The following is a 27,717-nucleotide window of genomic DNA, read 5'->3' as shown; positions in this document are numbered from 1 at the left end:
AGCTTAAATAACACGACCGATTTTCTCCAGAGAAATTATTATAGGTAAAATTCATATGATGAACTATAAAAGAGAGAAATGATGCTGCAGGATGATAGTTCACTAACCTGATTAAGTTCTTTCATCTGAAAATGAATGATAGTCTATATATTTTCGTCCAAGATGTCAAACCATTTTAATCCCTTCTTCGCCGCATCTACTATATTAATCAACAATAGTACACATATTAATTTGGTCTACGTTGTCAAAAATAATAAAAATATATATACCTATTTCTTGAGAAGTTCCGGTATACCATTTCGTCTGCTAATTGATGGGCTAATATATCTTTTGGATTGTATGAAAGAGATAATTTTCATACATACGAAGGTTACGGTTGCAAATAAAACCCTTTAAGTAATCACAGTGACGGGCGTTGAGACTACGGACGGCTCACTCGAAGTAATAGCAGGTGAATTACAATGTGACTTCAGTAAACCCCGCTCAACGAAATAAAATAAACTTTGAAATTTGATTCTGTATAAATAAACGATTCCCTCTCCTAAGTTCGCAACAACCCCTACAAGAAATATATTTTGATTAAATGTTGGCATTTCGTTACGATATTAGTCATTAAAATACTTTCATTACATTTTCCTAATAATCTTATCTATAATAGAGAGATCCAGAGGTGTTGCACATTGCGATGCTTTTCTCAATGCTCTTCCAAAAACGAGATAACAACTTAATGCTACATTTGAATATTTATTTCACCACCTACGCAGTCAGAAAACGTGAAGATAGGAAATTATTAAAACACTAATATGCCGATAAGTATGATTCATCGTCCTAGTGCGATCGTTCAGGTTACCTCGTAAATACTTGAAATTAGATTGATTGGATGTTTACAGGTAAAATTATTAATGAATATACCATAATTTAATTAAACCTTGCACGATTCAAGCTCTCAAGCACACATCGTGATCGGGATTTACGCTTCAACTCGCTGGAAGTCATAGTTATATTTCTGCCACCAGAGCGAGACAGTTGAGCGAAGTTGAGTCAAGATTCAGGAGTTGACGCCCTTTACGCTGTGAGTAATTGTTTGGTATTATTGTAATATAGTAGTGTTGTAGTGTAATCCCGGAAAGTACTGTTGGGCTCCTGAAACCGTTAAGTAGTTTTTCTGTGAAAGAGTTACCGTAGGTAAAGTATTGCGAGTGATTTGCCTTTATGCGGGTTTCCGGAAGAAGTCGTGATCAACAGCAATCAAAATGGCCTCCACACCCATTAGTTTCGTTAGTTATTTTTATTAGAGTTGCTTTCGTAGTTGGGGCAAGGGCCAATTATTTATCGGTTGAAGTTATATAGTACTATATTCATTCATTGACGTAAGTGTCGAAATAGTTATATCACGTCGGGGGGTCAGAGTTACTGCTGTTGTCCGAAGTGAGTGTTTCATGTTATTATTGAAGCCGAATTACAGTGTCGCAACGGATATTTAATAACAGTTAAGACTGAAATTTGGTATTTAAGGCATGATGATGCGTATATTTTAGACGAAGTATTGTGGCAATCATTGTGTCAAAGCTCAAACAAGTCTAAATTGTGTAGAGAGTTGACTGGATGTAATGACGTCCGACATGAATTTTTCTGTTCCCTACCGTAATTATTGGTTTTTAAATTAAGGGAAATTGTTTTAAGCTGTAATATTTCTAAATAATTTTCTTAATTTTGAGGTTTATACCCTCGCATTTAAAATGGGTAGTTGTTTGATGTTGCATCTTGGGTCTATCGTCGTAATTGGCTTCATTGTGCAAATTTCCTGCTAGTTGATAAATTTCTTTCAGTCGTAGTTATGCATTTGCATATCATATTTGTGTTTGCACTTGGCGGTTCTTTTGTGTAGCAAAGGATAATAATTACATAGCGTGTAATTTTGATTTGATTCACCTGTTTCCGGTTGCTCTTACCACTGCTGGATATGCGACAATTCACTGAGAAGAATCATACATAGATAGGTAAAGGACTTTCATTGGGAGCAATTATAACCGTATCTGGTTCAAATTACTTAATTTATCGTATATGATGAGCCAACGTGCAACAAACATTCAGTTAAGGGTTGTTGTATTCTTATGCAGGGTACGGTTGTCAGGTGGGCAGAATTGTTTCAGGAAGCCAAAATTATGATTGCCGTTGACGCTCGTAGAAAACTTAGCAAATTATTCATTTGAAAAACTCATGGAATAGTTCTGCTTAAGTATATCCTTCGAATATTGCAATTCCGCATTCATTTGGTCATGTTGCACTTCAATTTAGTTTGCTAGAGACAATAGTGTGCCGAGAAGTGCGTAACGTAAGTAGTCCACATAAACTAATTTTTCAAGATTCGGGATGAAGCATTGATTTTTCACCAAGGTGTTGTTTTGTCGTCCCCCTAAGCCCCCTCGTAGGTCCCATTGCGTTTATTCATGCCAATCGACCGTTGTCACTAGAAAGGCTTGTTTTTATTTTGATTCCTCCTTCATTGTCTTGCTGTTTTATGTTTTCGCAGGCGAGTCGTTAAATTGATTACGATGGTTTTTACGGAGGTAGTTTCGAGCAGAAAAGTAATACACAATTGGCCGGTTATCCGTATACATATATGTGAATTATTTCGACTAGGACGCAGAATGGCCAAAATGAATATTAATGTTAAGGTGTAGTTGCATTTTTCTCAAGTTCCAAAAGGATTTTTAATTTCGTTATTTCTACCACTCGGGTTTTCGATGAAACCTCGGAAGTATTATCGTGGATGCGATTACTTGTTAAACATCAAATCGTATAATTCCCTCGGGAACCGAATAACTGCTGTGCGTATAGGTAGGATGAAGGTATTAGTTTCAATAGCGACGTTTTAAATTAATTACCCTGTATTATGACAGTTTTTCTTAACGTGACTTAAAATTTGATCAATCGGAATCATTATTGTGTAGCATGTCCCTCTAATTTATGCGCTGTGTTTAATATGTCTAAGCTTACTTAACGTGCGGTAAACACAAATGAATCATTGTGTTTGAGTTTGTTTGCTAACACCGAAGCCGTTAAACTATGCCACCGACCCGAATGATCTAAAGCTTCGAAGTCGTCTCTGTGTACTAAGGATTTGTGAGGCATGCAAGTATGGAACGTTCACTCCCATTGTGAGTAAACGGTGTCCTAGCAACCGGAATCCTAACAACTGTGGGAGTATCGGGTTTTAAGGTTGTGTGGAATTTTTGTCTAAGGTTTCGAAGATTTCATTGTTTTCATCTTCAAAGAACACATTGCTTGTTATGCATACGTTGTAACCCATCTCATGTAATCTGCCTGTGGTCAATGGGTTTGCGGCAGTTTTCGCCGGTTTGATTTTTTGTAGGTTGTCAATCTGTGTCCCCTCATCAAAATCTAATGTTTTATATAGTTTTAGTATCCCCTAAATTCTTGGATGGAATGACGTCATTTATTTCTTTAAATTTGAAAAATGTGTTGTTTGCTTGAAAATCTATTTTTTATTTAATTTTTTCCCTGTATTTCGCCCTTTTTAAGAGGCACCTGCATTTATTTCCTGCTAATTGGCTTTCATTAGACTAACTTGAGGTTCTTGAAGCCTCGATCATAATGTGCGTATGCTGTGTTACGAGTAATATAATGTCATAATTAGGATTTCTTTCTAGAAATATCCAATCAATTGCCTAGAACATGACCAACGGTCAACAGAACCAAAGTGAACCAAACGAACTGGAATAGGTAACTTATTTTGTCCACTTTTTATGTATCGTGTTCTGCAAGACCCACGTTTCATTTTGCCCGAGGTCTAAATAACGATGAGAGCGATAAGTGGGGTGTGTGCCAAAGTTTTCAATGCGTGCCTTTAATTTTATTCTCTTTTAATTGCTAACAATGCCATTTATTTTACGTATAAAACAGTCCTTCAGTCAGTGTCGCGGTACAACGCTTTGAATGGCCATGGATTCTTTATTTTTTTACGTATATTTATGAAATTTTAGTATATTATTCAGTTTTCAAGTTGTAGGAATAGCTTAACACGATCGTTATCGTACTGTCTTCGATTTACCTCTCAATAGTAAAGCCACGCCCAGTTGTGGGGAGTATTTGTCCGTGCCGTGTAATTTCGAGGTGGCCAGCCTAATCAACGGCACGCATTTAAGCTAACGGTTTCCGGAGGTTATCAATTATTTAATTTTAGTTGAGGATCGTACCACAGTGGCAGTAAGCTGATGGCACTGTGGCATGCCGCAGTCCCTTCAGCCGTTATTCCTCTTACACTGTAATTGGCGTATGCTATTTTATTCGCATATCGGATAGTATGCCTCAGTCGCCATACATTTATAAAAAAAGATAATTTTACTCTTTCGACGGAGCGGAACTCATTTGTGATAAATTTGATCCAAAGGAAAATTCTTCGTTCTATATTCCTTTTAGACTTGGGCCAATATTTCAGGCCAAAACGTAATTTTATTATATCGGTGTGCTAATTATGTAGAGGATTCAGAAACATTTTTTCCCAATGGCCTCATTTTGAAAATGAAGAAGCAATAACATCGCTTAAATGTTACAAATTGCTAGTTGTGACAGATCACATTATCGTTAATGTTCTCATTGTTAGCCTTTAGCAAACTTCCAACCAATGAGGGTGAGATTATTTTCATGGAAATCTCCAAATAGAAAGCATTACTTGAGCCTATTTAGTTAGAATTGTCAAATGAGGATATAACATCCTGAAATTATGGCATGTGCAAACTTGAACCTGATTATAAAATTTTAAATATGAAACTTTTCTTAAATTTAAGAATATGAAATTTAAAATATCAAATAAATAACAGCCAGATTGAGTCACTTTTTTAGCACCCGTTCCATTGGTCACATTGGACATGACTGAATACCCCAATGTACATATGTCTAAATGACATTGGAAACATGTTAGTATTTTAAAAGGATTCCTGTTGTTTTATTTTAATAGCTCCTCTGGTTGTGATTTTTTCAATAAACTTTAGCCAATCAATTATATTAATGATAATAATTCTCAGAGAAGCTCATGAACTCAAGCAAACTACTTAATCATGTATGTTATGAATGTTAACATTATGTTATCAAAGTTATGGGCTATAATATTTAGGAGCAGGCTAAATGCTTAAGAAATCTAGTTATTAATATTGAACGTAATTTTTTATTTCCTGTAAAAGTTGCCTGATAGATATGAAAAACTTTTTATTGACATTCATCTTAAGAATATTAAGGTGTAAATAATTTGGAGTTCGGATTAACACAAATTTCACTGTTCTACTGATTAAAACAGTAAACATATTGATTTAAATATATTACTGCATATAAAGTTAAATAGAAATAATGGCATGAATTTAGAAAAATAACCCATTTTAATATTCACCGACCTGGAAATAACGCTTGATTAATTTTGCTCTTCTGCAAAAGTCTGGGAATTGCGGGATAACCGGAATAAATCATTATTTGACATTGAGTGCAGGTAGGTTCCTCAACTTTCATTTCGAGATGTACTTCTTATTGACCCCTAGGTATTTCTGTTTTTCTTCTCCGTCATTGCTGCTTCCTCTTTCACTCTGGATTAAGAGAGACCACATTGAAATATCAAATGGTAGTTTTCCTTGCCCCAGAGAAAAATAAGGGGTTAAAAGCACTGAAAATATGTCCTAGAAAAGCTGGAAATCCCTGAATGTCTTGAGTTATAAAAAAACGATAAGATTTCATTGAATATAGGTTGGCGAAATTGTAAATTACCACAATAATTTGATATTCTTTGTTTTATCTCCAATTTTTAAGGTTCTTAAGTTACTGCTCAATCCTGTTCTCTTTCAGAGTTGAAACACTCTTAAAACTTTGCACTTTGCTCACCTATGCGGATGCTTTCTTCTTATTTTTCTAATTTATCACCGCTACTCTTTTCAAAACTTGTAATTCCGATGTTAACTTTAGGAAACTTTTCATTTTTGTTAAAAAAGTTGTTTATCAATTGTTCATAAGGTAAATAATCATAAGATCTCAACACTAGGGTATTCTGCCTCCTGGCTGCTAATGGTAGCCCTTTTCCTTGACTGTAATTGATTCACTTGCTCTGCCTTCACTCATGCTGAGGAACAAAGAAAGAACACTCTTATGACACTATTCTGTATTTTATTTCAAGAAATTCTTTCTCAGCAACATATTTGTCCGTCAACAATTGTGCATGCTTGAACAAAGGTTAACTTTGAAAAAATGTTAATTATTTCTATGAATGTGAACGGTTCTACCCGTGGCGTGTTAAATCTGGTATTCATAAAGAATGCTGGGAACTATTGAGGATTGAAATATGGGGGAGAGTGTTGAGGAAAGTCTCAATGTCTTCAAATGAAGGAGAACACGCTGCCAGTCCATCCTCTGGTATACTAATGTCAGGGAATTAGCAATATCATTGCAGTCCAGTTCCATTGTCTTGTCATGTGTGCAGTCTTCGAAGATGCTGAGAATGAACATGGCATAGAGAGACTGTAATTATTTTTCATTGGTATGAAGGAGTGCAAGTTCTATGTGTCTAAAGCAGTCTGGGAAAGTAGCCTTGAGTTATTTAAGATAAATTCCCTTATCCTTGTACCAAATGTTAAGATGCATGGAGGACTGATGTGGACTCTTGCCTTTCTACAATACTCGATTTGCTTGTTGGAATTAATGTCGAAGGCTCTCCCTTGCAAATCGGTCATTTAAAAATCTCATTGTCTGAACTTTTTCCACATGAGGCTGTGAAGAAGTGCTGCTTCAAACCAAAATCTTCCTCTCACCAAATGGAGAAATCAAGCATGTTCTTCTAGTGATGCACTCTTCTTTGGCAGAAAAGGAACATGAAACTGATTAAGTCTATGACAACCTGTTTGAAAAAATAAACAGCAGTGGGACATTAAGTCTTGAAGAAAGAAAATTGTGTGCTGTAGGTCTTATTACATATATTAATTTAGACTTTGTCCGAAAACAGCACTTTTTGGCCTTTACATCGGACTATTAACAGTGAAAACAATGGAGACGATTGGAAACACCCTAGTCCTCCGTGGAGGAAAACCCACTCTGGTGGGAATTGAACCAGCGACCTTTGGATTGGCAGATGAGGATGTAACCCCGCTGCCACCAAGGCCGGCAATGCCAGCATGATTTTCCCAGCACATACATTTATGGAATGGATGATTGCTACTTGAAAATTCTTCCAATGACACTCCTGGATGACGTTGCAGGCCTAAGGAATAGCCATCTACAGAGTCATAATTATCACTTCTGTTTAGCTCAATCACACCTTTTACTGTAAGAAAATTGAGGCCATTGTTTAGTGCAAATTTGAAAATTTTGGGATGCAATTCAAGGAAAACAATTATTAAACCCTCATATGATTTATTGATGGCTTTCCAATCTAGTGTGTACCTGTAGCTCCTACCAGAAGTAATTGCTTTTGACCATACTTGCAAAATTTAAAATCCAATTTGAATACCTGGGTACAAAGTTGCAAACAAATCGGGTAAATAATGAAGTGAATGTAGATCTAAAGATATTTCAGCCATATTCATCAGGTCATAAGTTATTGTATGATTAGATGATTCTATGTGAAAGAATTGTGGGAAATCATAATATCTTTGATTTTCCTCAATTATGAATGGTTCTTTGTTGTTATTGAATGTGCTCATACAAATGTACAAAGAAGGAATAAATGATTGGTGTTCCAAATGGAAAGATTTATCTCAGCCTTGATATAATACATTGTAGTATAGTATATCACTCCAATGACTACGATAGAAACTTTGTCCGTGTTGTCAGATGGTGACTATTGTTGCCACATATTGAATAATTGCTGTTCTGACACGGAGTGAGCACTTTGACACAACTGAAAGTCTTTTCCCCCAGAGGGAGTCAATTTAAAGTAGTTGTTAATGTACTCTCAACAAACAATATGCTTCCTTAACAAATGAGAGAACTGTTGGATGTATGGAGAGAATATGGGAAGATTTTGAGGGAAATTATGGAGGATGTGGAAAACTATATGGAGATGAGATACTTAAAGAGGTGAGGTGGGATGCAGAAGAATGCAGGTCGTGAAAAATCACTTTTTCAATGCGCATCAGTGAAATGGACCATCTATGCTCCCTGTCAATTTTTCTCTTTATTCCACCACTTTTTTGAAGTGTAGAAACATATTGTTTTTAATTGTGAATGCAAGTATGAGGATACAATTGTTATTTCTTTTTATTACACCTCAATCCCGGCCTTGCTATTCCCACTCAGTATCTGGCCACTGATTTTGAAGATTTTTTTTATTGAAGTGGGTATTGCATATTAAATGCTCAAAGAAGCTCGGATGGAAATGTTTGGAGAAAACCAGAAACAGGACTTCCCTCTCCAAAATATATTGATCAAGAAGAGAAAGACAGTGATTGTCTAACTAAAACTTGGATGTTGTATTCTTTTTTTTGTTTCAAGTTTTTTTTAAAGTAAGAATTTAACAGAGCATAAGAAATATAGTATTTGTTACCGGCCAGATGGTTGTACAAAATGATAAATGTTAGTAGTGGTCATTAAATAGGCCTTGTGGCATTAGTTTAGAAAATTTATCCAATGGCCATTAAGAACAACTTAGTGTCATGTACAGATATCCACACAGCAGTAATTAGGATTATAAAATTCTTTGGGTAATTTTAATGAGATTTTAAGGGATCCTGGTGAGGTAGACAATAGGTTGATAGAATCACAAATGTTGGCATCTGTAACAATCAGGTAATGGGCAAGTAGTTAGTGTAATTTTTATGCATGATGTCTAATCTCAACGAGTACTTCATACCTTGTGTTATTTGAAGGTACTCGGAAAGATAATGCACTTAGGAATCAATCTTGTTTGAAGTTATTACACTCACTTTATCAATTTTTGAAATGAAAATGTTACTGTATTGTCACTTTTTTTCTATATAAAGTGTCAATTAGTCACTTTTTGCCAAAAAAAAACCTGTTTTAACCCCTGAGAATGTGGTGAAGGAGAAAGTTGAGTAAGAGCTGAAGACTGGAATTGAAGCGAGATTTTTTGAGGTGCAGATAGTAGGTGAAGTTTAAGTAGGAAATGGTGAAAATCAGAAAAGAAGTTTAGTTGTATGGAAGTGCTTTAAAAGTTTGCAATTGATATATTATTATGTTATGGACCATGCAGAACCATTTAACTGTAATCAGTAGGATTTTCCTGTTGAATACAATTCCATATCCATGCTAGTGCACATAATATCTTTCTTATTTACTGCTTTAAGCAAACTGTGATTGTGGTTTATCTTTGTTTATTGATATTTTTGAATTTTAATGTTTTGCTGTTTCTGTCCAGCTTTCAGGCTATCCCTTTTGGATTTTCCGTGCTTCAGGGAGCCTGAAGTGAGATCCTGAGGGGGTTTACTGTGCTAGGTTGTCGATCACCCACAGGCAACATCCACAAAGCTTGTTTCAAGTGTGAGGGGGACAGGGAGCAGAAGAAGAGATGCAGACGATCAAGTGTGTGGTGGTGGGCGATGGTGCTGTGGGAAAGACCTGCCTCCTTATCTCATACACCACGAACAAGTTCCCTTCGGAGTATGTGCCCACAGTAAGTGATACATCCTCTTACATCCACAAGTTCCTTGGGAATTGATCGATTTCAGTTTATTTCACATTTATGGGAGGAAGTTTGATTGCAGTTTTAGACATACAAAAGCATTCTCCCATTTATTAATTCTCTAAAAACATCTCAGAATCATTTTATTTAAATGACTCCAAGGGCATAGGGTATTTTTCTTTAAAAGGTAATAGAGTGAATACTTTTCTTAAAAAATCATCAAATGACTATTATTCCTGACATCTTCATCACATGATCCCAATATTAATCCTAAGATAGGTGTACTGCATTACGTATTGGTTTCCAAATAATCCATTTTGCCCCAAGTTGTGCTCAATCCACCTAGTTCTTCTTTAACGTGGAGTTCTCAATATGGTCCTTTCCTCTTCTGCCCTTTCTTCATACTTTCTCTTTCTTCACTTAGTTCATTTCATTTCAGTATTCTTCTTCAGCACCATGTTAAATTCTTTGCTGGTCCACTCTTCTGATGTTCCATGTCTCTGATCCATAGATTGTCTTTCACCATGCAAACGAATGGGGGAATTGCTTCCTTGTTTCCAACCTCAGGTTCATTGAGCATAGTAGTTGCCTCTGCTTCATGAATGCCTTTTTAGATTTAGCTTTTCTTCCCTTGGTGTCAGTCCAACTTCTACCCTCCCAAGTTAAACTACTTCCCAGGCAGATGAAGTATTTATCCAGTTGTCGACTTAAAATGTTTAATCATTTCTCTGGAAATACACTTAGGAGTCTTTCGTCCATATTTAAATGGAACTTATTGCCTGGTGTTTCAGTTTGTTTAGGCTATGGTACATTGTTGGAGTAGTAAGATATGATAAACATGGATAAATGAGAACACAAGTATGACTTGTAAATATCTTGGAATACCACCATTGTTGTAGCATGTAAAATAAAAATAGCAAATTATACTAAGCACGTGAATGTGCAAATCAGGTTTGAAATTAGGAAGTATGCAATTATTATATTGGTGGCATAACTTAGAGGTATGTAATTTATGACTTAATTACTTATTACTGCCCATTCTGTGTAGCTTATTGGAAAATAATTATAATTCACTTTTCTTTTAACATTGAAAAAATGCACATATAGCTGGTTGAGTAAATACATCATTATTCTGATGTTATGTTAACGATTTGATAACCTTTCATTGCATTCTGTGTGTATATGAATTCCATTATTTACTTAGTCCTGTGAAATAATCAACTCAATTCAAGTAGTGGGTTAATTTACACCCAGCGCAATTGAAGTAATTAATCTTTAACAAGTCCATGCTGTATTCTATGGTATTATTTCTTAGCATTTCTGTGAATAATTTAATTTTATGACTGATTGAAAATTCTGGTCTCTAGTTGGGCATTATTTTGGGCTTTCACATCTATATCCAGTTCATTCCACGTCTCATTTCCTCCGCATATACATTGGAAGGCACAGGTGATAATGGACACCCCCTGCCTTACTCCTCTTCATAACACTTATCACCCATCCTGACTCTCCATCCACCACTCTCACCTGGGCAGTCTGACACATGTCATGGTTGTGGATGAGTCTCCTATCCCTCCAATCTACTCCTATTTTTGGCAATATTTTCATTACTCTTACCCTATTCACTCTTATCAAATGACTTCTTAAAATCTATTAAACAAATATCCTAGTTGTATTGTCTTCCTTTCTATTGGTGACCTCATTGCTGTCTATGGTAACACATGCAAGTACCACCTTGGCTGCATGTGGAATCAAACTCATTGTTTATTGTGTAATTCAATGTATTTCACTGAAATATGTAAATTAGTATTTTAATAAAAAATCAATTATAGCAAATCTCAAATCACCCATTAGTGTGCGTGAAGTCCCATATCCTTCACAGATGGTAGCCCACTCCTTGTGGCATTGTAATTTTTGAAGATTTTCCTTTTTTAGTCATAAATATTTTGCTTAGGATTCATTTGAATAAGTAGTAAGGCTTAAAAAATCCATTTTGCAAAGAATATTGTTGCTACTTTGAATGCTCAATTTTTAAATGTGGTGGGTGTGGTAATACTATGATGCAAGGTGCATTGACCTTTTGAATGCCCAATATTTGAATTTGGCCGTGTGTACAAAGCATGGGTACTAATTACTTTTAACTCTTTGACCTGATATCAGTAAATGCTAATGCATGAAAAGTAGTGATAATTCCTTCTTTGGATTAAAGGACATATTAATATCAATTCTTGACATGCAATAAATGTCTTAATTCTGAAGAAAAATGTTATTTTCTTTTTAAATGAGCCGTATTTATATAAAATTTGCTTTAGAATGCATTTAATTCTGCATGCTAATATTTTGGCACACTTCTCCCACCATTTCTATGGAGCATTATTTTTCCCAAATTTTGCATCTGAAAAACTCAACCACCTAGTCAATTCAGTCCCTTCTTAAATTTTGAGTCACCATGATACGTTTTAATCTCTGAATAGTGAATTTTGGGCATATCAATGGTATACTATAGATCCACCAACAGCACCTCCCACAACAGCTATTTTTCTGTTGCCTAATGATTTGTATGTGACTGAGAGTACTTTCGTTCCGTTTAGATTTCAAATGTGGCTTTATAATTTGCTACCACATATTACACGTGACCAGAGTGCATTGAACTTCACATTCAGAAGGAAAATACTCCTGTGGCCTCAGTTTTAATTGTTTTTCATGATCAATCCCTTATTTTAGCATAACCTTTTCCGCAGTGAATTCAGCCTTGTGAAGCTATTAAAATAAATGAAGCATATGTATTATTACCATGTTTAGATTATTTTTAATTTTTAAAAACCGCTTAAAATGTTTACACCGTGACCAAAAATTGAATTATAATTTATTTGAGTTAAATAAAAATAATATGCCATGCAGAAAGCAGGTTAATCTTTGAAACCTGAATTAATGATTACGAAATGAATGTTCTCAATGCTTAGTGCATATCCTATAGGTTTCTGGAATTAATTTATTCCTCAGAGAATTGAGAAATGCCCTTTTATGGGGAAATTATCGGCCCAATATTTATTGAGAAGATTTTGGTGGATTTTTTGTACTATTCAAAAAAAGACACCCTTTCAATTACTCATCAAAGAGTTGAGATTATTTATGCTGCCTGTTGGACATATTTTTCAAACTAATGGACTGGCATGGACAATGTGTTAATGCCAGAATTCCATAGGCATCTGGGAATGATACCAATGCTGAAGTTAAGTAATTAGAGGGAAAGATGGTTACTTCCTGCCATCATCAATTTACTTTGTGCATTGTACAATACTTAAGAACTGGTTGAAGTTTATCATTGAGTCCTGTGAATCAGTGGTTAATATTTTTTAAGGTTAATGGGTGAGGAAAAGTGAAACCCATTTACTTTTGACAAGATGTCATTCCATTTCCTTGATGTCTGTGGCAATGGTAATGACATGGCCTGATGTATAAATTTTGGTATTATGGTGTGCACTTCCTTTGGTGTTGAATTTAATTACTGTCATTGGATATGAGTGCTGTATATGATTCTTTTGTGATAGCTATATAGTAGTCACCCCTCGAGGATCACTTAGATGACTTCGCAACTCTCACGCTATCCTTGAATTTTTGCTTGCTTTCTTATCTGTGTTTCAGCTGTGGATCTTTGATGAAGTATTGGGTTTGTTTTTAACCGTGTAAAGCATCATCAGGGAAGTGCTTTGGTGTTTGAAGTCACAATTTTAATGATATTTTTCTAGTGCATTATGCAGTTAGCAGGAACTACTTTGGCTGAAGTAACTTGGTGCTCACACTGGCTTGTATCTTATTTTAGGTTTTTGACAACTATGCGGTTACTGTGATGATAGGTGGTGAGCCATACACCCTTGGGCTTTTTGACACAGCAGGTAAGTGCAGCAACAGTTCTGGAAGAATTTAATTAATTGATTTATTTTAATTATTGGCATAACAGCCATTAGCCATTAGATTGCCTTGTAATTGATGTAAAGGAGATATGAGAATGTTCCACCTTCACTTGCTTGTTGAAACACTCGCTAGGTAATGGGCAGCTGAAATGTGTGGATGCAGAGAATTGCTAGGGTCGTCCAAATCCAGTTAGATTTATGTTTGCATTCTTTACTTTTGAATTAGGTTTGAAACGAGACAAACAAATGTTTTATTTTGATGTTTTTGATCATTTTGGTCTAATTTGCTGAGGAGTGTCTCTTAAGCTTGCTGCCAGATAGTGGTTTTGCTGGAAATATCTCGCAGTGAATGGGATCCGAGTGATTTACATGTTGCGGACGTATTTCTGATTTGTGTGCATTCATTAGCTTTAAAGTTAACTTTTATGCAAAAATGTATTCCATGCCTTCTTTATTATCATTGCATGAAAAAATGTAAATACATGCTGGGTGATTTTGCACCATAAATATGATTACAAATATTACTTGACAATATAGACCATCCTGTAAGTTATCGTTACACATGTATTCCCAAGTGAAATATGGATTTTAAAGAAATAAGTAAAAATTTTTAAGTTTTAACAAATTTTAGGTTTTAATTCAAGTCAATTTTAATTATTATTCAAGGGAATTTGATATATTACATTCTCAACTGATCCCCAAGACGCGAACACTTGATGCATGCCCTTAAGCCATAGTAATGATGTGCCATAGTCTTGGTTTCTAACTGGTCTAGTCATGAAGGTTGACTGCAAAGATTTTTGTGCATATTAATGGCCGACAATCCTGTAAAATAAATGGTAAATATTAATCATTCTCTCTGTGATATCGTTTTTACTATGAGTAAAAATATCAACCATGATGGTTGTGCTATCCTGGAAAGTTAGTAGAAATTAGCTAATGAGTGACTATATTAAAATCACTATCAGTATTAACAGGAACTACATATTGTGCAATTTTTTTAAGGGACTATGAGCTTCATTATGTCAAAATTCCACTGTAATGTGAACACCCCAAAGCATATCTATTTATCGGATGGGTACATATTTCTCGGAAGATCTATGAGCCGACAATCATGTTACCAACAAGTTGTTGTTTCTGTCTTTTAGACAGGGAGTACATTTATCTTAATATGTTCCTCTTATGAGGTTTTGTCAAATGACGTATTGTTCTAAATAAATGATTTAAGGTAATAACAGGAGTGGAAAGTATCACTGTGGCGACATAGTTCACACATTCACAGTAGTTTTGTTGCTTGCCAAGATAAAAAACCATAGGCACAGTAATCAACCCAAAGGTCGGTTTGGTGGGTGATGGCAGAGTTCACCCAGTAGTAAGCTCGACCGCATGTGAAATTCCCACATTAAGGTTGGGGGGCCAGTTCCTTTTTCTGTGTTAGTTATGGTTTCCCAGGAAGATCTGGTGCCCGAAAAACACAGCTTGGGTGGAGCTGTAGGGTGCCCAGAGAGGCTTGACTGGGAATCGAACCCAGGCTCTCCCTCTTGTCAGTAGTCCAATGCTCTACCCCTGGCATCGATATGCACGGTTAAAAAGTGAGACAATAATTTGTCAATAAATGCACCAACAGTCATCAATTTGTTTGTGAAGGGAATTTGAATTCACTCAAGACAGTGCAATATTTCATATTTATCTGAAGTTAAATTTTAAGCATCATTTTCATGCCAAATTAATATAATCCAGTATCGATGGAAGTATGAAGATGAGAGACATGCAACCACACATTACGTAAATCTATAAGCATTACTAAAACCTAATAAGCTGAAGACCTTAAAGATTCCAATAGTTTTAGCCTTTGTTGAATGTTTTTAATTCTAATTTGTTTCACTGGAGCTTGTATTTTAGGGCCATGATTATCTTAATACTGTGTTAGCTTGCAGCAGTGATTTGACTTCCATGTTTCTGTCTTTGCAGGCCAGGAAGATTACGACAGACTAAGGCCCCTAAGCTATCCACAGACAGATGTGTTTTTAGTATGTTTTTCAGTTGTCTCCCCATCGTCATTTGAGAACGTCAAAGAAAAGGTGAGCTTTGAATCTATTGTTGTAACAAATATTGCGAGTATGGAATATTTTATACATAATGTAAATGTTAACGCTGATTTGATTTCTGTTCATTTATGGTTCCCATCACCAAGCAAGGGTTTCTTCTCCATTCAATACTATTTAATATGTGCATAATAAATGGCAGGTTAATGGCATGTATGCATGCATAAGGAATACTTGTGAAATGGATGTTGTGTGGATTGGTAAAACATTATCCTTGAGTGGGAATAGGGGATAGGTCAGTGTTGGTTTTTTTATTGTAAAGTTCTTTCTACAGTCAAAATGCCATTACAGAGTACCCAGTGGTCTGGCAATGAGGTGGGAAGAGGGAAGAGGGAAAGACACTCCTTCCAGTGGCCGCTGGCTTGGGGTTAGAACTTGGCCTTATGAAATGTTGCATTGGGCTGAGGGCTGCTTATGATGTGTACAGGTAGCGGGGTTGGTCATCCACTAGGCATGGAAAATGGAAAATTTGTGGTGATCTTGTCTTATACAAGAGAAGAAGATAATTTACACTAACCTTTTTAGGAGTTGAAGTGGATTGCCACGTCAGGATTAATTGAAAGGGACTTGGATTGGCATTGGATCAGCAAGGGTTCTGTAAAACACTTGAGTGCATCGATGCAGGAGTGTTTCAAGGAGTATTGAATTGAGGGCTTGTCTAGGGGAGGGTGGAGTGAATGATGGGGAAGGGGGGGTAAATAAATATGGGGGTTGGGGTTGCTGTTTTTGGCTTCTCTTTGCTCTCCTCTCTCTCGCGGTCAGAGCACTCTGGGATCATAGGTGGGCATTCATCCACCATGGGAGCATTAATGTTCATGGAAGCCGTTACCATCGGATGAAGTATTCATAGAATATCAATTGAGAATATGCTCAGTGAAAGTTTTGTTGTGGTGATGGCCGTTATAGCATTTAAATTGGTGATTTGGGTAGTTTGGAAAAAGTTATTTCATTAAACCTTAAGTTATATTTGTGTGATAGAAAGGGTGTGCATTGCATTACCAAAATGCTTAGTACTCTTTATACTACGGCCAGTGTGTGAAAACAACATAAAATGCCCAATTCAAAGCCAAGGCTTCTTAAAAATATTTGTGGATGATGAAAAAGATGAATTATATTGAACTGTGTGTCCTGTTTTGTTGGCATTATCAGATTCACCAAATAAGGAATTACGGATTTTTTTAGTTTTTCTTGCATCTTTTTTTACTTGTGACTAGGAATTACAACTTTTAGAATGTAGGACCAATGTGTTTGCTTGCCTTTTTCTAGCAAATTTTTTGTTTCTTTTAGCATTTTATTCTCAGGTTGGGTATTGGCAGGCATGCGAGCATAGATTTGATTAAAAACATTGTTCTCCTTGGAAATACAGGGGAACCAAGATGAATGGGATGGTCTTACTAGGAACAGACTTATGTTCCGACCGACACGTCATGACTGACTGTCTGACTTAAACCCCTTATCTGCACTTTTCTTGTGACCCCAGGAAAAAAAGTGTACCATGTGGGTAAAGGAGAATTTTCACCATTGAAAATTTTCTTTTTTGCCTCATTTCTCAATTGTCAAGAAGGATAATTCTTAAGTTACTGAGTTGTTGAGGAACACATAATGCATGAGAATCTGAGCTACCTCGTCGCTTGACTGGTGCAAATAGTTGTCCAACTTCAAAATTGTATGAAGAAAATATAATTAGTTTTTATTCTGTATAGTTTTGATGCAGAGAAGGAAGTTTCTGTACTTTTTAATGTTATGCATGAGCCCAAAACTGTTATTTCGGTGGCATAGAGGCAGTGCAACAGATTCCAGTTGTCAGTCACCAGTTCTGGCATTTTTCATGCTTCATCATGTTTGGTTGAAAGTCATTTTCATTCCTCATTATTTTAAATTATGTATGATATGAATAGTCTCCCTGTGTTATTCATAAATTCCATGGCTTACTTCTAGTTGTACAATGTATTCATGCCATAGAAAGAATTGTTTCCTGGCAATTGAGAGTTCACATTTCCGTCACTAGGTACTCTGTACTGCCCTGCCATATTCAAATCGTCAACATAACTGCTCTCTCTTTCATCTTCTTAAGGTATATTTGTATGAAATTCATTAAAAAAGTTTTTTTATAAGACTGATGTATCTGAATAACGGTTTTAAAATTTGAATAATTTAAATCCAGTTAAGTTATTCAAGTAGCGGGAAAACTGAAAATGAAATCTTATAAATGTGAGGTTCCACATGCAATGGAGAAATAGGAATTTGTTCGGGACGTAATAAAAAATGTGGTACATTGTGGTAAAATGTAAATTCCGGCAATGCAAATACAGAGTTTTGCTTGAGAATGGTCTGTGGCCCATGGAGTGTGGAGCTAACAGAGCCAAGCAAATCTGGAATTCAATCTTCTGGGATTATTAAGGGGCGGAGAAGAAGTTCTGGGGAGCTGTGGGGCTAGTGTTTGATTTGTCTTCTGGCCAGGAAAAATTATTGATCCTTTTCACTGAAAAGTGATGTCCAAGGCTGCATTTTGGGCGGGAAAGAAGTGCACTGCTCTGTTGTACATCATATGATGGTGCGTAGAATGCCTTTTTATTAAAGGCCCTGTAATTTGGCCATTGAGTGTTCCACGGCACATGATTCATAGAGGTATGCATAAAGCACATATTTTTAGACAGACTGACTCCATTGTCCTGAGCGTTGAATGATTCACTATTAGTATTGAATTAAGTGTGGCTTAGTCCTTCCTTGTAAGGCTTACTCACGGCTAGTTTTGGGCAAGTATGGTGATGTGAGGTTATCAAGGTATTATTGATTGTACTTAATTGTCGAGTGACATTCATTCTAGAGTTGTATTTCAATAGTCCTAATGGTTCCGCTGCCCTCAGTTGCTGATGTTTTTTTTACTATGAAACATAACCAACAGTAAATTATTGATAATCAATGTTTAATGGATGCTTGACAAAGCCGAAATAATTGGAAAATACGGATAGCCATGATTTGCTGAAAATATGGTTGTCATTTCAATGGAGACTCTCCTGAAACATTCCTTGTGATTAATTCTTTTTTTATTAAAATTTAGTTCTCAATGCACAAGTGCAATTTTTTCCATTTTTCAATCATTTTTATAAGGGTGGAATTAATAGTTTTGCTAGGACATGGAACTGTCTTAGAGTTAAAGGCAGAAAATATTTTCCTCAGAAAATTTAACTAAATGCGTAGCCTGGAGATAACAAATGAGTGGCATTGGACAGATATTAACAAAGGATGCACACACACACACGATGGTGTAAGGCTTGACTGTGTGGAAATACAATGTACCCGAGGATGATACCAATGCGTTGAAACTAGTTGTGCCAAATGAAAAGTTTTTTTGGAACAAACCTAGTACTCTTCTTTCTGTCAATTAACAAAGGATCACTGATACAAATTCGTATTCTTCATATTATATCAATAAATATAATGCTGTGTGGATAGTTAATGACTGCTTAGTATGCGTGAATAGTAAAACTATATACATATATGCTAGCCTTAAAGGAGAATGGGAAATTCTCAGAATAAGGGGAGGAAATGATAATGGGAAAGAAGGATAGTTCAAAAGTTTACATTAAAACATTAAATACTATTGGCTTTTTATTTTGTGAAATTAAAAATGCTAAGGAAGCTGAGGTATTTCAAACAAGTATGTAAAAAGAAGGATATTGCAGTTTCAAATTATTTCAAAGTACGAGTATAACTTTATTAAATTGTTGAGGTGGTATGGTAAGCTATTCTCATCCGAGATTTTGTGAAGATTCATCCTCCACTTGGAAAAGTACTTCCTAGAATGTAATTCACTTTAGTGTTAAAATATCCACAAGGATGCATCTTGTGTGGGAAATGACTGCATTCTGCCATGTTCTGTCTTCATTTCTTATCTTATTGTTATCCATTTGTCGTCACTATTTACCGTCACTGAGATTGTTATATTGCAGTGGGTACCAGAAATAACACATCACTGCCAGAAAACACCGTTCCTCCTAGTGGGCACCCAGATAGACCTTCGCGAGGATGCAGCCACAGTTGAGAAGTTAGCAAAAAATAAACAGAAGCCAATCACGTTTGAGCAGGGAGAGAAGCTGGCCAAAGAGTTGAAGGCTGTGAAGTATGTGGAGTGCTCAGCTCTTACACAGGTGAGCGTGACTCATTGGCAGTGCTCTGGTTCAATGGTGGAACTCCGATAACAGTTTCCCCTCTACGTTCTGTGTACTCACAGGTGATACTGTTTGCTGAGACCTTATTTTGCTAGCAATGGCGTAAAGGAATGTAATAAATTGATGGTGTAATTTGTTTAGTGGTAAAATTATTCGTTAAAAGGTTTTGAGTAAAATTTAAATTGATTTGATCGGGATTTAATTTGATTCATTTTAGTTATTTTTCCAAAATTACAAAAATACCACGATATATGAAGTCATTTGCCTTACTAATGGTTTCCCTTCTTTCTAAAAATTCTTGATCGTTGCCTTAACAAATGAACTTTGCATTAAAATAATAAAAGCGGAAAATTGTGCAGTCTGTCTCAGTCCCATGCTTTGAACCTGTGACCTCATCTAAGTCATTATAAAAATTGAAATGAGCATGCTGGTAGACATCTCATCAGTTATCTTCTATGTTTAATAAAGGCCCAGGTGGCTAGTATCAAACTGGGTAGCACATCTCCTCCTACTACCCATAATATTAAGTCTTTAATCCCTTCAATGGGGAAGACCTCATTAGGTGTGCCCTGGAGACGAGGGGGGGGGCATCCATAGACACATTTTATGAAATGATTTTTCCCTCCTCTGGGAATTCTTCTAAAGATTCAGTTCCTTTGGATGTGTGTCCTTCGTGGTTCTGCCATCTAGTGTTTTTTTTAAACTTGCAGGCCATTGTAGTTTAGACTTAGAAATTCTTTACTGCAGTAAAAGTTCTGTGGTCTTCTGAAGGCAAAGGAAGCTTATATTATAATTCTTCTTTTCCTTAACTCTGTTCTAAGGGAAGTAGATTTAGTTTTGGTGTTTATTCTTGGTGGATGAATGTGTTTATATTTTTTGGTGTTCATTCCCAGTTCTTTTTGTGCTAATTGTTACTTTTGTACTTTGAACATTTGAAAATTCTTTGATTTCCGCTCTTACTTTTTGAGTGGACTTAATAACAGGCAGTGTTTCTCATGTTTTGTTGCTATTTTGAGTTACGTTTCTTCCATGTTGAGGGTAGACATGTGTAACCCATTATTAAGTATTCCCACCTTGTTATTTTGTGATTTTGGTGTATCTTACCATTAAAGTGCTCGACTGCCTTCTTTGCTGCTGTCATAGCACTTGCTATCAGTGTGTGGTTTGAGTTTTGAATGCCTCCCTTTAGTGATATTTTGACTTTTTCATAAAAATTTCAATCGGTGTGTAGCTATTACTCAGTAGTAGTGAATTTTTTTATTCTTTCATAGAACTTTAGTTTTGTGTGGAGTTCATAACTTTCTGTCCTTAGTCTAAGTTGGCCATAAAATGACTAAGAGACAACCTACATTGTGTGATGGTTAATGACATGTTGAAGCTTTAGATGAAAGATTTTTAGTGATTTTTTTCTCATGAGCAGAGGAGGGAAACAATGTGCTGCTGCAGAGAGTTCTACTCTGTTCTGCTCTGTGCTTCCGTGTGTACCACACTCAAATGCAGTCCTCGGTGAAACATGGAACAGTGTAAATAATGCTTAAAAAACTATGATCAATGGTATCAATAATGAAGTAGCCTTATTGGCAAAGAACATATGTTTCTCAATTTCATTGCATGAAAATAGCATAATGTTGTTAACAAAATTGTGTAAGTAGTTTAGCTTGTTGTTCTAAAAACATTTTCACTCGGAAGTCAATAGCATTATATTCCACCAAATATCAACTATATCTATTGGCAGATAAAAAAATCCGAACTGGGGAGTCATTTTTAGAATGTGTACCTATTAAAGGGTTTAAGATTTTAGGGCCTCAGTCCGCAGCCTGGCAGTTATGTTTCAGATTTGTATGTTGTCTGGAAGGAATGGGGCAAAAGACAGACTGTTTTAGGATTGATCATAAGCATATGTGATCCCTGGTTTAGATTGTCGTTGCGCGAGAAAATTATATGAAACTGATCTTTAAAGTGTTCCTTTTAAGGCATTCATTAAAAAACTGTCTCCCCCCTCTCTCTCAATGCAGAAAGGACTGAAGAATGTTTTCGACGAAGCAATATTAGCAGCATTGGAACCACCTGAACCTGTTAAAAGGAGAAAGTGCATCCTGCTGTAAGGTCTAGTGGAGTTGAGTCAAAACACACACACCTGTAATTTCCTGAAGCAGTCCCTGCTCTCTCACTTGCAGTAAGTGTTTAAAGGTCACCAAGACAACTCACATTTATGAACCCAATAATGTTTTGGACAGCTCTCCATATGGGGCCAAGGGCAATCAAATTACGTAAAATCTCATTGCTTAACTGAGATGGCGCACCTATTTTTACCATATTTTCACCACGTTTTGTGTGTTAAGAGTTTTGTCTTCTAATTATATGTATTGGTTCCTTACAATTAGGCTTTGGTAATGATTTGCCCACTGTGCTGCTCATTAATGGATGATTAAAATTAGACGAGAGCAGTTGTATGCCAGGGAAGTAACCTCAAGTGTATGAAACATTACAGATTTGTTTTTGTGGCCGGAATTTTTTTCACTCGCTTTAATACAAGACTACAGCTGTTGAATGAAATTGGATGGGTAGTATTTCATTTTAACATCAATTAATATTCCTTTTAATAAGTGAAATTACCAAATAATAACTGAAATATTAATGTACTGTGAAATGTCATAATTCTAGTCGTTTGAAAGAAACTGCAGGATATGCCTTAACTGTAGATTTAGTGGATTTACCAAATGCTGTGCACAAAAATGGAAGAATTTGACTGTAAAAAAATTATTTTGCCAAATCTGAACTCAATTTCAGATCATATTTGTGGTTTATGATTTTACTGCTGTGAAATTCTAGATTTTCAGTTTTTGATCTCCATAAATGCACGACATAATTTATGCCAAAAACATATTGTCTTTGACTATAGTCTATGTATAATGGCTTGAATGGATAATTCCAAGACTAAAATTTTAGACTTATTGTGTAAATTCGCTTTTGAAATATCAGTAGTGTGGGGCAAATGTTAGCATGTCAATCTTTCAATCTTATTTCCAAGACTGCCCATCTTATTTATTGAGTGGAATTTTCTACTGCAAAACACCTGAAAGAATTAAAATCATATTTATTATGTAAAATTGAGCAATTTCCATGTTGACATAATTTTACAAAATATCTTATTGCCACACATTGGATTATTGGTCCAAAAAACCAATTTTAAAATTGCTAATGCAGCAATAAAAAAATTTGTGGTTAACTTTTAATCTTATTCAAATTAATTGTGTAGATGCTGAAACTGTATGGTCTGAATTGATACGTAGGCTAGTGATGTTAATGCTGCTCAGGTCCTGCCCATTGCTCGATATGTTCTCAAATGACACTTTTCCTCATTATTCGATGAAATATCTCCATTTAATAGTTAATAGAAACACCGAAATCACACGACTTATTGTGACATTGTCGCATTTCTAGTATCTATTACGACACAGAGCAAAACTTTGGTACAGACTCTTAATATGATGGGACCACGGCATCCAACCAAAATTGTTGCCACAGTGAGTTTCAGTGATGGTGATTCAATAATCCCTCATCAGCTTTTCCTAAGAACTTTCAGAATATTATAGTGTATGCTGTGTGTGCATGCTATATCATAAGAGTATTCTCCTGGAAATGATTGATAATAATTTCATTTTTCCGTTGCTTATTCAGTACGGTACTTAACATTTTCATCAATACGGCAGTATGGTTGCAAACTTAAATGCCACTATCTGCTAAATGCTGATGACTAAACATTAAAGTTACAAACATGAAGATAAAAGCTATAATTCTGCTTTTGCTATTCTAATTATGTGGAAATATGTTTCTGGTCTTTAGGACTACTGAAGGTAATTGATATTGTTTCCCTTGGCATTGCAAAAATCTTATGTTACCACCACTCGGCAACGTTGAGCTCCTGTATCTATTTTGCCTGGAAACTGATTGTGGAATTTTCCTATTTTATCTCCTTTGTGTAAAACAAATGATTGTTATTTTAAAAATATCCTCTTTGGATCGGGTTTCGTAAGTGTGCAACCCAATCTATCTATGCTTTTTCTCTTAAGCAAGTTAGTCAGATGTCAGAACATTTAATCACTTACTAATTTACTCTGCTTTGACCGTAATTGGAGGGTTAATTTATATGCTGGTACTTTATACACTTAACGAGGTAATGGTCTTCGTTGACCAAATCAATGGGAAAGGGCAAATTTGGTAAAGTCCTTAAATCTAATGTGAATCTGTGCGCCAGTGGTGATGGTGCTACAGCCCAACTGAAAGTAAGCCCCATGGTATACAAATGGACTGCAGATGCACACATCCCCAGAAATTATCAATAGAGTGCCTTAGACAGTGGAAACAAAATCTGTGCTTGGTCAAAAAATAGAGATGTAATTTACGGTATTCATGTTTGTACTGGTTTTGAATGAATCTTAATATCGTACAACCACTGAAGTTGCCATAAGCAGACCTCCCTATGGCATTTGTAATTCACAAGTAAATCAGAGGTCAATAAAACTGTACCTTAGGTATTGCTCAATATACTGAGATTCTCATTATAGGCTATAATCATTATATCAGAAGTTGACTGTTCTTAATGAATCCTACCTTCTGTTGGCTGGTGATGGTGAGAGATTAGAGAGATCTACAGGGTTCGTCCGGAAAATAAGTGTACTGAGCTCAGGAAAAAAAATTTATTGCACTTTTACATATCTTAAGCTAATATTCCTCAAAATAGGACCCTTGTGAGTCGATACACTTGTTCCAGCGGCGGTCCCATTCCTGGAACGCTCCCGCGAAGGCATCATCGGGAACCTCTCGAAGACTCGTCGTCGACCTCTTCTCTGCCCTCCACGAATATCTTGTGCCACCGAAAGATCATGTTTCTGGACATGGCTGACTCCCCGTAAGCCTGGTTAATCATACCGACAGTTTTGGTAGACGATTTCCCAAGCTTTACCGCAAATTTGATGGAATAACGCTGCTCCAAAAACTTCGGCATCTCGTTCCGTGACGTGGGTCGAGCGTGGAGGTTCGCGTTAACAGAGCTCCTCACTACACCACAGCTCTGAGCCGACTGCCTTTTTCAGCGTCGCTTGCCAACATACCCCCCTCCAATCGCAGCCCGTCAGAGCGGTGCTGGGCTCGCCTGGAGCGGCGCGCCCAGCCCAGGAGTCAGTACACTTATTTTCCGGACGAACCCTGTATATCAAAGTGCATGGTTAAGCTTTTGTTGCCAATCTCAATATTATATGGAAAGATAATTTCTACTCTTGAAGGTGGATGAATTTATTTTCCAAAAGGCATAATTTTGATGAGATGTCCACATAGTTACATGTCTATGTTCCTATCAGCGCACCCAGTATTTGCTTTATCAGGAATGAAAAGATAAGTCCGGCTAATATTAAGCACCAAATCTAGAGTATTTATCTGTCTCTAGGCAGATTAGAAAGGGTGGTGGATTGTGTGGATGTTTTGTATTTTAATCTAAATTATTTTCAAAGCCATGACATAACTGCTATCTGGCTGAAATAATTGAGCCTGTTTGAAAAAGGCAGGAAAAGCAGGTGTTTCCTTAAATTGTGTGTGTGCTGTCTCAGATGGTGGGACACTGGGCCGTGAAATGTAGGTGCAATGTATTGATTCATATGTTAAAACACACGCGCACACATCTACTGAATCACCAATGCATAGTTTCGGATAACTACTGTCTGCAACAAATTGCCTTATTCGTTATGTACTACCAATATATGTAGTATTTTTTTGGTATAACTCATCATTTGGATTTGTGAAGCTGTATCTGATAGATTTTCCACTTCATCATTTCTCTCTTCTTTTTTTTTTGCAGAAAATGAAGATAAGAACAGTTCTGCTTAGGCCACCGCCAAATGCATTGCTGATGGAACTCAGGAAGGGCTCTTGAAGAAATAAAAGTGGGATATACATACACACACACACACACTTTCACACAACACACATTTACACAAATAGAACTGTAATTTTGTATTTCAACATTTCTGCCCATTGTCTCATGAAACCTTTTACCTATTTTATTTTTGTAAAGTGAACTTTTTCTTCCCGATATTGGTTTTTTTTTGTGCATGAGAGAGGACAGAATTGATGCATTTTGTCAGGTGTGGATTTCCATTTTTCGAGTCGAGAGAGGTTGCAAAGAGACATTGATATCAGAAATACAAAAAATGAAGTGGAAACGTGGTGTTGGGGAGGGGGGGTGGAAGGAGGGAGGGAGGGGGACGCAGAGGGGGGGGGAGAGAGAGAGAGAGAGGTATAAGGAGAGGAGCTTTTATAAATTTTATGCCATCGCAGGCTGGGTAACAGTTTGAAGGAAAGAAAACGAGGCCATAATTTTTTTTAATGCTGTTCGCAAGACGGCATCTTTTTCTACATGCATAGAGTGAATGTTTTTGTGAGTGGATGTCAGTTGAGCATGGTTGTGGATATAGTAAATGGGAAGCGTATTTGTGTACGTGTGTGTTTGCGTGTGTGTGTGTGGGTGTTTAAGCTGTGAAGAGGTTGATTGTGTGTGTGTTTAGTGTGTGAGATAGAAAAATAAATGTACGTGAAATTTTTATGGTTTTGGGGGAAACTTGAAAAATGGCTAGGATGAGTGGCTGGCCCATTGTATAGAATGTCTTGATGTCATGGAGGAATGGGTTTTTGTGCATTGCCATTTATTTCTTCTCTCTTTTTCTACTACCAGTTTGAATTAGTATTTAAGCCAAAAAAAATGTTCTTGTTTAGGACTGAATTTGGCATTCTTGTGCATGTATTTTTACTCCCCCTTTGGTGCCAAGACCTTCCAGCCCTTGACAAGCTGTATTTCCCCCCCTCCTCCTTGACTGTGGTGATTCTTTTTTATATGTTGTGCAATCGACACCAATTTTCTTTTGGGATTTCCTTTTTGCCATGAATCAGGAGCGGTAGTGGATCAAGTATTCATAATAATGTCCAACAGAGAGTGGGGTTTAACCTTTCCTCTGTTTTTGACTTCCCATCAAGTGATTTGCATGTTTGTGTGCGCGGTGTTTGTTGGGCATTTTGGGGGGGTGAGTGATGTGAAGAGGATCGTTTTTCATGCATTAAATGTGCATTCAGCTTGTCCTCTCCTCTTGCTCGACCCATCTGGCACGGTGTGTGTAATTATTAATGGAATAAATAAAAGATAACAATAATAAAGGCATAAGCAGGGAAGCAGAAATAGTCTTCTCTCTCTTGTCATCAATTTTTGAGGCATATTCAACCTTCTTCCAAAGCCTCACACCGTAGTGACATGTAACTTAGCGACTTCTTTGTTGTTTGCATTCTGGGAACCATGGAAAAAGTTTTGGAAACGAAACTGTGGTACCCTAGTGAATCGTTCCAGACTTCTCGAGTCCACTTGTGTGCTTGTACCGATGATGTTGATGGGGTTCCCATAGCCTTCATTGGTTGAAAATTGGCCATTTCGTAGGAGAGGAGGGTAGAGAAAAATAATAGGTAATGTTATAACATCAGCATTAATGACTTTAACCGTATAGACTAATTTTTTTAAGAGAATCAAGCCAGAGACCCCCAGAGTCTGTCTGTCTGGGGAGAAAGAGAGAGAGATAGAGAGTGTATTTATAAACAAGAGAGGGGAAGAGGAGCGTGTTTTTTCACGCCTCATCCTTTTTACTGAGGCGCCTTTCTTTTGCATTCAATATATTTTATGTGGTTAGTGGATTTTTGATAAGAATTGGAACTAACAAGTGTCCATTATTTTTATGCTTAGGCAGTCAAAGCTAATGAATTTATCGAAACCAGGAAAGGCTGTTGCATGAGGCAGAGGACGGTGTGGATGTTTGAATTTTGAATGCATTTGCAGAAAGTTCCTCGGTGGTTATGTG

At 36.4% G+C, this 27,717-nt stretch overlaps 1 protein-coding gene across 1 annotated transcript; it reads left to right on the top strand.

Annotated features, from left to right (window-relative positions):
* Positions 1-964: 964 nt before the first annotated feature.
* Cdc42 (Cell division cycle 42) lies at positions 965-26,050 on the top strand. Its single transcript, XM_071594840.1, has 7 exons — positions 965-1,072; positions 9,371-9,625; positions 13,458-13,530; positions 15,520-15,629; positions 19,607-19,804; positions 21,841-22,001; positions 25,680-26,050. The coding sequence occupies exons 2-6, from the start codon at positions 9,521-9,523 to the stop codon at positions 21,928-21,930; spliced, it is 576 nt and encodes a 191-aa protein (XP_071450941.1). The 5' UTR covers positions 965-1,072; positions 9,371-9,520; the 3' UTR covers positions 21,931-22,001; positions 25,680-26,050.
* The last annotated feature ends 1,667 nt before the right edge of the window (positions 26,051-27,717 follow it).

The sequence above is a fragment of the Hetaerina americana genome, unplaced genomic scaffold, assembly GCF_022747635.1.
Source record: "Hetaerina americana unplaced genomic scaffold, ioHetAmer1.1.p SCAF_7, whole genome shotgun sequence".
Classification (NCBI taxonomy): domain Eukaryota; kingdom Metazoa; phylum Arthropoda; class Insecta; order Odonata; family Calopterygidae; genus Hetaerina; species Hetaerina americana.
The sequence above is the reverse complement of the archived record's forward strand: the minus strand, read 5'-3'. Positions and strand labels throughout refer to the sequence as shown.